The 12,342-nt window shown below is 32.3% G+C and overlaps 1 protein-coding gene across 3 annotated transcripts; it reads right to left on the bottom strand.

The window, feature by feature from the left end:
• Nucleotides 1-1,063: 1,063 nt before the first annotated feature.
• Nucleotides 1,064-11,632, bottom strand: LOC106065164 (haloacid dehalogenase-like hydrolase domain-containing protein 3). Of its 3 annotated transcripts, none has more exons than XM_056042302.1 (5): nt 11,614-11,632; nt 6,144-6,313; nt 4,765-4,994; nt 3,995-4,162; nt 1,064-3,307 (listed from the first exon to the last, which is right to left on the bottom strand). In XM_056042302.1, exons 2-5 carry the CDS (start codon nt 6,304-6,306, stop codon nt 3,071-3,073), a joined length of 798 nt encoding a protein of 265 aa, XP_055898277.1. In that variant the 5' UTR covers nt 6,307-6,313; nt 11,614-11,632; the 3' UTR covers nt 1,064-3,070. The 3 variants fall into 3 exon arrangements, with proteins under 3 accessions (XP_055898277.1, XP_013079377.1, XP_013079379.1); XM_013223923.2 differs by lacking the exon at nt 11,614-11,632 and adding an exon at nt 11,433-11,510; XM_013223925.2 differs by lacking the exon at nt 11,614-11,632 and adding an exon at nt 11,429-11,493.
• Nucleotides 11,633-12,342: the final 710 nt, after the last annotated feature.

The raw sequence follows: 12,342 nt of genomic DNA, 5'->3' as shown, positions 1-12,342 counted from the left end.
AGACAACAAAATATGTACTTCATTTTTTTTCTGTGTTTGATAAATTAAGGGAAATAACACAAAGTCTTCTTGTGATAAAATTCCGTGCTCTGGCCTGCTTCAACACATCCCTCCATTCAGATCTCTACTGTGCCTGTCGTCTCCACCCACTAACCCCAAGCTGTTGTAGATCTGCCTCCAAATCATCAATCCATCGCATTCGGGGTCCGCTTTTGGGTCGCCTGTTTTTTGTTTTTTGCCTGTATACAATTTTCGCTCCTCTGTTATCCGACATTTTTTCAATGTGATCTTCCCAAAGTAGTCTGTTCTTTTTTATACCACATTGTTGGACAAATATATATTCAAATAGAAAAGAAAGAGGTAGATAAAATTATACACATGCATCACTAATTATAACTAATAGACAACTTGCGGGTCAAAGAGCATTCAAATTTTAGGTTTGAGAGCCATTATTCCAAGCATTAAATATGAAATCGAATACAACAGAATTCATGAAAGTCCAAAAGTAAAAAAAGAAAGTTTATACAAATATACATTTACATTGACTAATGTAAACAAAAAGAAGCAGAGCTTTGGAAGACTTAAAGAAGTCATAGCATTATTTCAAGTATTAAAACTCTGGTAATAAAATAGAATTTTTATTAATTTTTTCTTTCATGAGTTGTCAACACCCATGTGTAAGACAAACTTTTTTATTTAAATAATCTAGATGTAATTTGTCAGTGAATCCACAATTTTATCGTCAAGAAAATAGCCAAGCTTTCTGAATGTCACAAGCGAGCTGTGCACTTAGTTTGAACACTATGAAGGCAAGAAAATAGTGGTGAAATAAGATTTTAATAAAGCTTATTTTGTGTTGGAGATATGAATGAAAACTAAAGATAATTCAAACACACATTTTACACTGTAACTAAAGGTAATACAAACATACATTTACACTGTAACTAAAGATAATACAAACACACATTTACACTATAAAATAAGATAATACAAACACATATGTAATGATTTTTTTTTAAAGGACGGACAACTAAAACAAAATTTAAATAAAAAAAAAGCAAAATTATTTTATGTTCTTTATTGCTGACACTTTCTTTTTTTTGACATAGTAGCATTATTTATGTAAAACTAGTTCCATAACATAATACATGGCAGCACGGTTATTTAGTTTTATAAGTTTAAAGTAAAAAGAATCATTGGATTATAGAATCTGTAAAAGTAAATGTATTGAGATCTTCTTTTCAAGTTATTTCTACAAGCAAGTAGCTAAGTAATATAATTATAATATAAGTAATAAGGAATGTCAACATATAGTATCACTTTACTACCCTTAAAAAAAAGATTTTTCATTAAAGATCTAGCATATGAATGATGGCCTTCAAAAGGATTCGTGAGGAATAAATTATATGAATTTGACTAAAATGTTTGCAATTATCTTGTATTCTATAGTTATTAATTATGTAAATGTATGCACTTTGTTAAGGTTGCTGAATGAGTTCAAGAAAACAAGAGAAAAAAAAATTTGTTTCAAATTTTCCTATTAAATATAAATGATGATAAATATGCAGTGCTTTTTTTGTGATGGTACGGTGCGTACCAGCACCTTTTTCAATGTGGGGAAAAGAATTATTACTTTTCTTGAATTTTAACGTTTATTATTAATTTATTATTTATTAGTAGTTTATTTGGCAATCCATCACTAGGTACTGTTACCTTTTTTGGTTTATACAAAAAAAAGCACTGTAAATATGTATTGATGTATATATTAATTATTATCATCTTCAAATGCATATTAAGTTTATATTTAATCAAAAAGCTAAAAATACATACTTCTGTTATTATGTTTCTGTAGGCCATCATTACAATTATTCTATAAAAGTGGCTATGAAAAAAAAAAGCACCAAAAGCTCAAGAGGGAGACAGTAAAGCAATAAAACTACTTTTACAAATGGAATTACATTTACAGGTAGGGTAAAAAAGGAAAAATGTTTCATGCAAGTTTTTTGTTTTTTAAAGTGGTTAAGTGCTTGGCAAACCAGACACATTTGGTTTTCATGTCTCTAAAAATCAAAGTCTCAAAGTTAAATTTTAAACATGTACTTCTTTCAATTATGTTTAATACACATTTAGAGCTGAAGTCTAATTTTTTTTAATATAAAATAATACTAAGATACTTCAGTTCAAAATAAAATAAAATAAATAATAAAAAAAAAAAAAAAAATGTTAGTATGAAAACTGATAGGTAATACAACATTTTCCATATGTCAATAATGACCAAAAATAAATGTAAAAAAAAAAATAATAAAAAAATGTTTGCCTGAATCATTAAATAAATCCCTGAATTAGTGTCAATGTCAACATTTACAGCAGGTCATAAATTTATTAGATATCACGAAAAATGTATATAACTATTGCTATCTTCAAATACTCTATGTATATCCAATGTAATGATGACCATAGCATTAAAAGAAATTACCAATGTATACCAAGTAATGTATCCTTAAAAAATAACTAGACAAACATCAGCTAATGCCAAGAAAGTACTGAACAAAAATATGTACCTTGAGAATAAGAATTGTACAAGATTTAAACTTTTTGTTTTTTAAAGTTAAATCCTCAGATATCACATTTTCAACAATATGTAAGGCTTACATATTAGAGTTTTTAAGAGCATCACATTATAATATGTTAAATAAAATTAGTATAATGAGCTAAGAAAAAAAAATGGGACGAAAAATGCTCTGCAAGGCTAAAGCAACACAAGAGGGGGACTAGAACTTAACAAAAAGTTCAGCACCACCAGAGCTACACATGTGAGGCTAAATACTAACTAAAAAGTTCTTTACTACCAAGACTACACAAGTGGGTCTACATTCTTGCCATCGCAGGGACAATAAGAATTTATCATAATACTGTATAGCATCCACATAATGTAAAATAAGATGCAAAATTCAATGGACCATCAATTATTGCAAGAATTAAATATAAATGAACACAATTTCAACATTTATATATATGTGTATATATATTATACAAACAAAATACAAACAGAACTAAAATTCAGCTATCATCAAAGATGTTTAACACTGCTCGCTCTATTGTGAATGTTGGCTTCCTCTAGTCTAGGGCGAATGGCTTCTACAAATTCAGGCACAGATTTCACTACAAACTTTTTGTCTATAAACTCCTCAAAAATATTTGTGTGGGCAAGTAGATAAGCTCCCATTCCAACTCTTCTGGCACCAAGAAAATCTTTCTCAATACTATCACCAAAATGTATTGCTTCCTCAGGCAGGCAGTTAGCATCCTAAAGGAATAATGAATATGGATATAAACTGATTTTCAGGATTACACGTGTATCAGACATGCCTACCAACAAGACACATATTGAGGAACACTTATATAAAAATCAGAATTTTGGATTCAAATTAAGAATATGAACAAGCAAAAATCGTGTTCTTATTTCAAACGCCAAAAAAAAAAAAAAAAAAAGAATAACTTTATGTAATACTACAATTTTTCCTTTTTAATAAAGAATGTAAAAAAAAAATCTAAATAGGTCAGCATTGTTGGCATGGCTGCTAAAAAAACTTTCCCTCTTCAAATGTTTTTTTTCCTGAGTTTTTATTAGCGTAAATTATTAGAATCATGAGCGTTTGCACATTTTCATTTTTTTAAATTACTTTTATTTGAAAGACTTTCAACTAAGAAATGGAAATATGCACATATGATTTCCAGACTTGTTCTTTATGTTCTTCAAAGTAATGTGTCTGGCAGAAAATTTTTGTTAGTTGTGAAAAGCCTGTGTCATATATTTCAGCAAATTTTAACTATTGAAGGTTAAGTTCCAGAGGCTCAACCAATTTTGAAGTCTTAGATGACATAATGGACAACTAAAAAAACATGCTTTTTAAATGCTGTCGTTTAATGCAATGTATAAAAAGTATTCCCTTTAAAGACAATTTTTTCAATACAAAAAACAAAACAATCATACTTTTAAAGCTTGCTGGAATATAGCACTGTCTGGTTTTTCAGCTCCAATTATGTAAGAAGGTAAAACAAAATCAAAGTAAGATCGCAGCTTCATAGTAAGCAAAACTTTGTACAAGCGATGGTCCCAGTTTGAAACAACACCAATCCTTACTGGATATTGACGCAAGTCCTGAAAGAATTAAACAAAAATATTTTATACAAATGTGAATATTTAGAAAATGTAACCAAAAAGATAAAGAAAAAGAAACATTTTTTAAGAATAGCGTAAGTTAAGTCCTGTTTAAGCTTAAGTGGTCCTAGTTTCTATGACCAATATTGAATGAAGATGTTATATGGGCTTTTCCTCCCAGCAAATGTTAGGTACCCATTAGAGATGGGAGATAGCAAAGGACAACTGAAAACTCTGACTTATAAACAAGCCTCTACCAGAATCCAAGCTTGAAACTCTCAAGCAACCCAATGCTATTATGATTCTGCCACAAAAACCATATGAGTTAATTATAAAAATTTCATAATGAAAAATTAGATTGAGAAAAAAAAAGAACAACTAATTATTTAGAAACTAAGAAAAATATTTAACACAAATAAGAAGACATTTCTCATATTGGATATTTTGTATTGTCTTTTAAATTTCCCTGGAATAATCTCCATTTCTTAGTAAAGAAAAACTAATGATAAAAATAATATGATTAATTATTGAATAAATAATTATGCTTTAATATGTTTTCATAACATTTCTACAAGAATCTAAAGTGACCCCCGAGTTCTTACTTGAATAGCACTGACAGCTCCAGGTAAAATTTCCCAAGCATTAGGTGTAGTATAGTGAAAGTATAAGTCATTTGCTATTTTGCTTAATGTCTCCTCTCCTATAGTTGGATCAGCACTTCGGAAGCAGTCCTTAACTAGCAGTGACCACCAAATATAAGCGGGCATCATATTCTGAGCTCCAAAATTAGGAAATCTTTTACTGTGATCTTTGTAGTATTTATAGAATAGTTCTTCATAAAAAAAAAAGAAAAAAAAAAGCATTGTCAGAGGAGAAATAAAAAAAAAACAACTTTATTAATTTTAGTTCTCACAAGGTTCCACAGTTTTTTTCTTATAACGTTGCAGGTCTTCTAAAGCAGTAGTATGACTGGTAGCAAAAGTCTTCTTAGGTATATTTAGGGCCTGAAGATGTCTCTGTGGTCTGTTATCACCACCACTTCAGCTAACATAAAAGAGGGTACATTGTTGCTTGCTGTTTTTTTGGTTTCAAATTCCACATTTTCTAAATCTCTAAATATAGTTTTTCATTATTTGGTTAGCATCTAATAAATACAGGCCTGTCCCAAAATAAGAGGTAGCTATACAACTATGAGTGATTAAGCTCTTGGCTTCCGAAACTGGGGGTCCTGGGTTTGAATCTCTATGTGGAATTTTGAATTTCTGGATTTTTAGGGCATCCCTGAGTCCACCCAACTCTAATGGGTACCTGACTTTAGTTGGAGAAAGTAAAGGTGGTTAGTAGTTGCGCAGGCCACATCACACATTTCTTAACCAATGGCCAAAGAAACAGATGACCTTAACATCATCTGTCCTAAAGATGACAAGGTCTGAAAGGGGAACTTTACTTTACTTTGCAATAGAACAATGATTATTTTCAGGTTTTCCTGATGTCTTTTAACAACTTGAAAAATTACTACAAAGTAATGCATATACAGTATGCATATACTGTCCCATCACACCCATGAGGAGACCATCACCACTCATATGGGCTCCGTTGGGGAAGGGAGTGATGGGGGTTTTGGACTGGTTAGCAAGCTTTTTTCACATCCCAACCATGTGCAGGTACACTAGCTAGAGCATACAGTGGTAGCTCACTGGGAGCTATGTTAGCTCTCGTTCTTGGCCTTTCCACTTCCCCAGGTGGACATTTCCACGGAGGTGACACGATGAGGCGATGGGAGCTGTTTGAGACAGGATCAAAAGGTCATCTGGGTTGTAAGACGGCCTATCTGCCTAAAATGAAAACTAAGATGATATGATCATAACACAAAACATCATCTGGATTTGAAAAACTTCATACAAGGTCATACAGCACAAAAAGAGAGAAGAGGCAGGCAAATTAAATGATGGGTAGGCAAAATCATTAACACAGTACTAACCATTCAACAAATTCATATCTGCCATGACTCCATGTTTGTGTCCTATCAAAGCATACTGTCTACCAGGTGATCCACGGACCTTAATCAGGGTGTTTGTCACATCTAGGGTCACAAGCTTAAGGAGGCTCCGCTTAGCCATAGTTTGAAATCTTCTAAAACCCATGCAACATCTAGAAAAAAAGTAATCACTAATAACCTTTCATTTAATCAACACTGGCAAAGACTTTGACATGATAGTAATAATATTAGAGTACTTTTACAACACGGATCAAAGAAGGACCATCTGTGATAGCCTTGCTGGTCATACCCATGTCTTGCTACTTTATTGTTCTTTTGTTTAAATAATGTGGTGCAATGCTAATCTTTCTGGCTTCAGTAGATATTTCTGGTTTCTACCATCTGTGTTCAACTATCTTCCCCACCCCTCTCAATTCTATAACAAGCATTACCTTTACACCCTATTTCTGCTAAAAGATCATAAGGCCAACAGAGACTCTAATTTATTTCACTAACAAAAATCAAAACTAAACAAAAAATGTTTAAGAGTCAAATTTAGTTTTAAGTGATCTTAAATGAAAATATATATATGATATCATTATATGTGGGGCCCCGGGGCAACGGTGAGTAAGAGACCCACGGGTTCTCCGAAAAGCGGATAGCGCTGGACACCAACTCGAGGGTTGGTCGGGTTCTCCTGGGACTCGGCTGATTCGCGGGTCTCCCCTTGGGCAAAGACTGGACTGACTGACGCGGCCTTAGCGGGCTGCGTCGGGCGGACTGGTTGGCATCCACGAGCTAGGCTCTATCTAGCCCGTCCCCTGTAAGGTAGTAGAGGAATGCGCTTCCCAATAAGCAGTTTTGATACTGGGGATATCGAGCAATCCTTACACAACCCACTCCTCCTGTAAGCGAGCTCAGATACCTCTCAAAATCATGGTATTTAATTGGCTTACAAACAGCAGTTTTGAAATCATAGAAGTTAGTAGTTTTATAAGAAGCATGCATAGGACCACTACTGACAAAGTCCTGTCAAAGAAGTTTCAACCATCACAGATGGCATAGCGCCATTAAAAAGAGAAGATAACTTAAAACATAATGATAATGAAACTAAAGCTAACATCCTAAATAAATACTTTGCATCAGCATTCTCAGCCCCAGGAGACAAAGACATATTACTTAATTTGAACCAAGTAGACAACATAGAGGAGATATAGAAGTACAAGAAAAGGGAATCCAAAAACTATTAGCCAACATCCAACCGAATAAAGCATCTGGACCTGATGGTATTCCAGCTAGATTACTCAAAGAACTAAGCAATGAGCTAGCACCAGTCTTCAAAATACTTTTTCAGGCATCTCTTAACTAGGGCAGAGTACCAAGGGACTGGAAAGAAGCTATGTCACCACCTATTTAAAAAAGGAGAAAAATCTGACTCAGGACTGACCCAACTACAGACCAGTATCACTTACCAGCATCATATGTAAAATCCTAGAACACATAATATGTAGCAACATCATAAACCACTTAGAAAAACGTAATGTCCTTACTCCATACCAACATGGCTTTAGGAAATGTAGATCATGTGAAACAAAACTAATAGGACAAATTGATGATTTTTCAAAAGATTTAGATAACAGTGAGCAATTGATGCTATCTTACTAGATTTTTCAAAGGCTTTTGACAAAGTTCACCACCATAGTTTGCTTAAAAAACTAAAAATTTTGGCATTGATGGTCCATTGCATCAGTGGATTAAAGACTTTCTAATAGGGAGAGAACAAACTGTAATAATAAATGGCTCTAAATCAACACCAACAACAGTAAACTCAGGTGTACCTCAAGGAACAGTCTTAGGTCCACTACTATTTTTAATTTACATAAATGATTTACCAAATTGCATTAGTTCAGGAACAAAAGTCAGATTATTTGCAGATGATTGCATAATATATAGAACAATAAAAACAACACAATATCTTACAGAAATTTTACAAAGAGAATTAGATGAATTACAGTAATGGGAGTCAAATTGGAGCATGCCTTTCCACCCAGAAAAATGTCAGTTATTAAGAGTAACCAAAAAAATAAAACACATTAATTCCACTTATTTTATTCATGGTAAACCAGTAACACATACTAAAAACGCAAAATACCTAGGTGTTTTAATAAATGAAAAACTGTCATGGAATCCCCATATTGATGAAACTATCAAACAAAGCATTGGGGTTTAATAAAAGAAATTTCTATAAATCAAATAAGAACATAAAACTAAAATGTTATTTAACCTTGGTTAGGCCAATAATAGAATATGCATCCTCTGTTTGGGAACCCTCAACTCAAGAAAACATTAAGAAACTGGAACAGACACAAAATAGAAGCAGTGAGATTCATAACAAGCGAACATTCACATTTGACAAGAGTAACACCTTTAAAATAGTAAAATCACTAAATTTAGAAAGCCTTCAGGATAGAAGACTTAAAAGTAAAGTAGCAATTATACATAAAACACTGAACCATAATCTTCAAATACAAAAACAAAATTTAATTAAATACTCAGAAAGACACAAAGATAAAGGCACATTCCTCGTTCCATATGCTAGGACAAATCTGTACAAAAGCTCTTTCTTCCCTAGCGCTATTAGAGCATGGAATGGGTTGCCTGAGCTAGCCAGGAAAACCAGTGACTTGGCAGAATTTAGGTCATTGGTTAATATGCATGACTAAATGCATGCCACGTAGGAAGTAATCATCTTCTTTTTTGAAGTAACGTCTGTATCATAAAAGATTAGAAGATAAGATCTTCCTACGGAGAAATTAATGGGAGTGACACTGATGGTGCCAGACGTTTTGTTGACAGCAAGAGTTATTAGCAAAATTGTCAAGTCAAATTGAACTAAGTCTCCGTGGCTTCATTGAATTACTCATCAATAAAATCTATGTGGCAAGGTGTTCAGTCTGGACCATGTGATAATTATCATGTTCAGATTGAACAATGTTAGTTGTTTCAAATAGTCAATGTTTCAAGTGCCCAGACTAATTGACTTACAAAGCCAGACATCACTGCTTGAAAAATTTCAAAGTAATTCAGAAACCGATTTGAACTCCAAGTTACTTGCAGAAACGTTTTCTAAATCTCCGAAAACAAGTGTTAATGACGAGCACAACAATTACAAGCACTAATTTATGAGAACAAACTTTTTCAGTGAAATTTTCTCATGAACAAACATCTAGAATTATAAATTCAGTGCTCTGACTTGGAGACTCATCTATGCAGTCGTATAGATCTATGTAAAAGTTGGTTTAAGATAGATGTCTCATGAATTAATGTTAAGTACTATATTCATGGGTTTCTAATAAAAATGTGCTTTTGTCTATTTTCTTTTTTAACCTTTTCAGATGTGGCCTGCGACACGAGTGTCAGAAATTAAAATGGCTCGCTGACCAAATAAGGTTAAGCATCAATGATCTAGCCAAAACCTCCCACAGGAGAATTAAATTAAACTGAAAGAAGACATTCAGTCACATTCCCAACACCATACTCATACTGCATCAGTCAAAATTTGGTTGAATTATTATCAATACAAAGCCAAAGAAGGAAAAGGGGTAATCTAGGCTATATTATGCCGCCCACGCCTGATCCGGTTCTTTCTGTGGTCTTACCAAATTAATATTAAGCCAAAAAAAAAAAATTTAGTTTTTACGGTTTCTTATCATTGGTGTAATTTTTTTTTCGACTTAGTAATAATTTGCGATGGTACAGCTTTTGAGGGTAGGTTTATGAGCCTATTGTCTATGGTAAGACCACAGAATAGACAGAAAGTTGAGAAAGAACCGGATCAGGCGTGGGCTGCATAATATCGCTAATTAGAGTTTAGAGTCAGTATTACCCTTATAAATCATAACTTCGTCTTCGCATTTTACTTATCATAGAACTAAGACTAAGTCACCAAGGCAATATAATTTGATATTTTTGTAAATGGGAGACCAAGCTCTATTTAATTTTAATGATTAATTTAATCAAAGTATTCAAAGGCAAGCACAAACAATCAATTCAATATCAATTTAATATAATATTAATATATAGTAGCTTCTTATATTAGGCACACCGTATTCGGTAACTAGGTCAAATTTTTATTTTATTTTTTTATTTGGTGACGGTTTAACTTACAAAAAAACTGAAAGCAGATTCTTATTCTGCAACTAAAGGACTATAAAAATAGCTGTGTTTCTTTGAATTACCAGTCATAGTCAAGATTTTATTTTAAAATAAATTAGGTCACTTCATGCTCCTATAATAAACGCAGTTTTTGTGCTTTCTCCTTTAGCGCACATTGAGCACAGTTAAGAAACACCACTATGTTATTGCTAATAAATTATATCTGTGTTAATTAAAAATTATTTAGATTGTATTAAAAGAATTTAAGTAGATTCACTTCTGCAATATGTATTTATAGTATATTGCCTCTCTCTCTCTCTCTATCGTTTATAGTTTATTTATTTATATATATATGCCTACCTATATAATCTATGTGTAGAAACGGACAGAAATAAATCTATATAAATTATAGATCTATAAATTAATTATTATAATTTAATAAACATGATATTTTCAACTAGGCTACATGTATTCTCTGTCTCTTTCTTTTAATTCCCATCCAAGGAACCTATTCTTTTCATAATTTGAATGTTTGTTTTGTTACACCTTAACATCCCCTCCCTCCCATAGATGCTTTTCTTTGTCTTTTCATTACTCTCTCCCCCTTCCCTCCACTGCCTGTATAATAGGTTGTGACACTACACGTTTAGTGTATACCTCTCCTCACCACCAGCGCTCGCCGCAGTGGGCATGGTCTCTGGCTTCAAATTAGCATTCCGCACTTTTTCTTTCATTCATAAATTATATATTCTAGATATCTCGATCTAGGTCACTTTTATTCATTGAAAAAATCATAGATTTATTAATCCCAATAATATTTATTATTACGATTTTAAACATTAGCTTACTTTACATACATGGTTACAGAGAATCTAAAAAACTGCCCTCTGCTTTGGAAAAGCGGAACAAAAATACAGGAACTTATCTAACATTGGACATGCACTGTCCCGAAACGTTGTTTTTTAGCTCCAAACATAAAAACAAATTAATTATAAACAAAAAAAGTGACGTGTTTCTTAAAGGAGAATTCGATGAGCTGTGCCTTATATAAGAAGCTTAAATAAAATATATATCATATGATATATCATAATTTGAATATGATCAAAACTATTTTTTTGTTGAAGTTGAAGTACCTACTTTGCCAGTTTGGCTACTAATTTAGGCTACTACCTAGATTCTCTATAATAAAATATCATTAGATCTAGACTAGAAAGATGATAATCTTTACTAGACTAGACTTGACTCTAGATCAGATCTAGATCAATTTTTTTTAAATGTAGATCTACTACATCTAGATCTAGACCTAGTGATCATCTACCCTACTAAAAATCGACTTTGCTTTTGCCTTTAGTTCTGTTTTTTTTTTTAAGTTAAATTGTGTTAGACTGTAAAATTACAGTCCATGCAGTTTAATTTTCGAGTGCTGTGTTTGCTTTCAGGGGAGATAATCGGGATTGTTGTTATCTTCTATTATGATATAAATCTAGAATATAGGCTAGATAGATCTAGATTCTAGATCTAGTTCTAGATCTACAGTCCCAGAAAGTGATAAAGATAGACTCAGCTAGATCTAGATCTAAAGTCTAGACTAGTCTAGAGTAGAGTTGATCTAACTTTCTTCTAACTCTACGACTAGATCTAGATATATTATATAGATCTAGTAATCTAGTAATATACGACTATGAATAATGATAATGATAACGATGAATGATCATGATGATGATGGCTTGATCATTTTGTTGATGGAAGCTTTAAATTAGATCTAGAGTAGATCTAGATCTACATTGACTACATCTAGATCTAGCTTTACACTTTACTCTAGTAATCTAGTAGTCAACGATACTCATATTAGTCATATTCATCATATTGATAAGCCAATCTATACTGACTAAAGTCTAAAGTGACTAAAGTAATAGATCTAGAATAAAGATGTTACTTTAAAAAAAATAAAATATAAATAAATTTAAATAGATATCTTTAAAAATAACTTTATAATCTATATATATACTATAATACTACTTTCTAGACTAGATTTAGAGCCTTTACT

The sequence above is a fragment of the Biomphalaria glabrata genome, chromosome 9 (genome assembly GCF_947242115.1).
Source record: "Biomphalaria glabrata chromosome 9, xgBioGlab47.1, whole genome shotgun sequence".
Taxonomy (NCBI): Eukaryota; Metazoa; Mollusca; class Gastropoda; family Planorbidae; genus Biomphalaria; species Biomphalaria glabrata.
The sequence above is the reverse complement of the archived record's forward strand: the minus strand, read 5'-3'. Positions and strand labels throughout refer to the sequence as shown.

Coding starts and splice junctions, on each gene's coding strand:
- LOC106065164 (XM_056042302.1), bottom strand. CDS start 6,306: ATGGGTTTTAGAAGATTTCAAACTATGGCTAAGCGGAGCCTCCTTAAG. Junction 4,995..6,143: donor AGATATGAATTTGTTGAATG/GTTAGTACTGTG, acceptor TTTTTTATGAAG/AACTATTCTATAAATACTAC. Junction 3,308..3,994: donor TATTCCAGCAAGCTTTAAAA/GTATGATTGTTT, acceptor TTATTCCTTTAG/GATGCTAACTGCCTGCCTGA.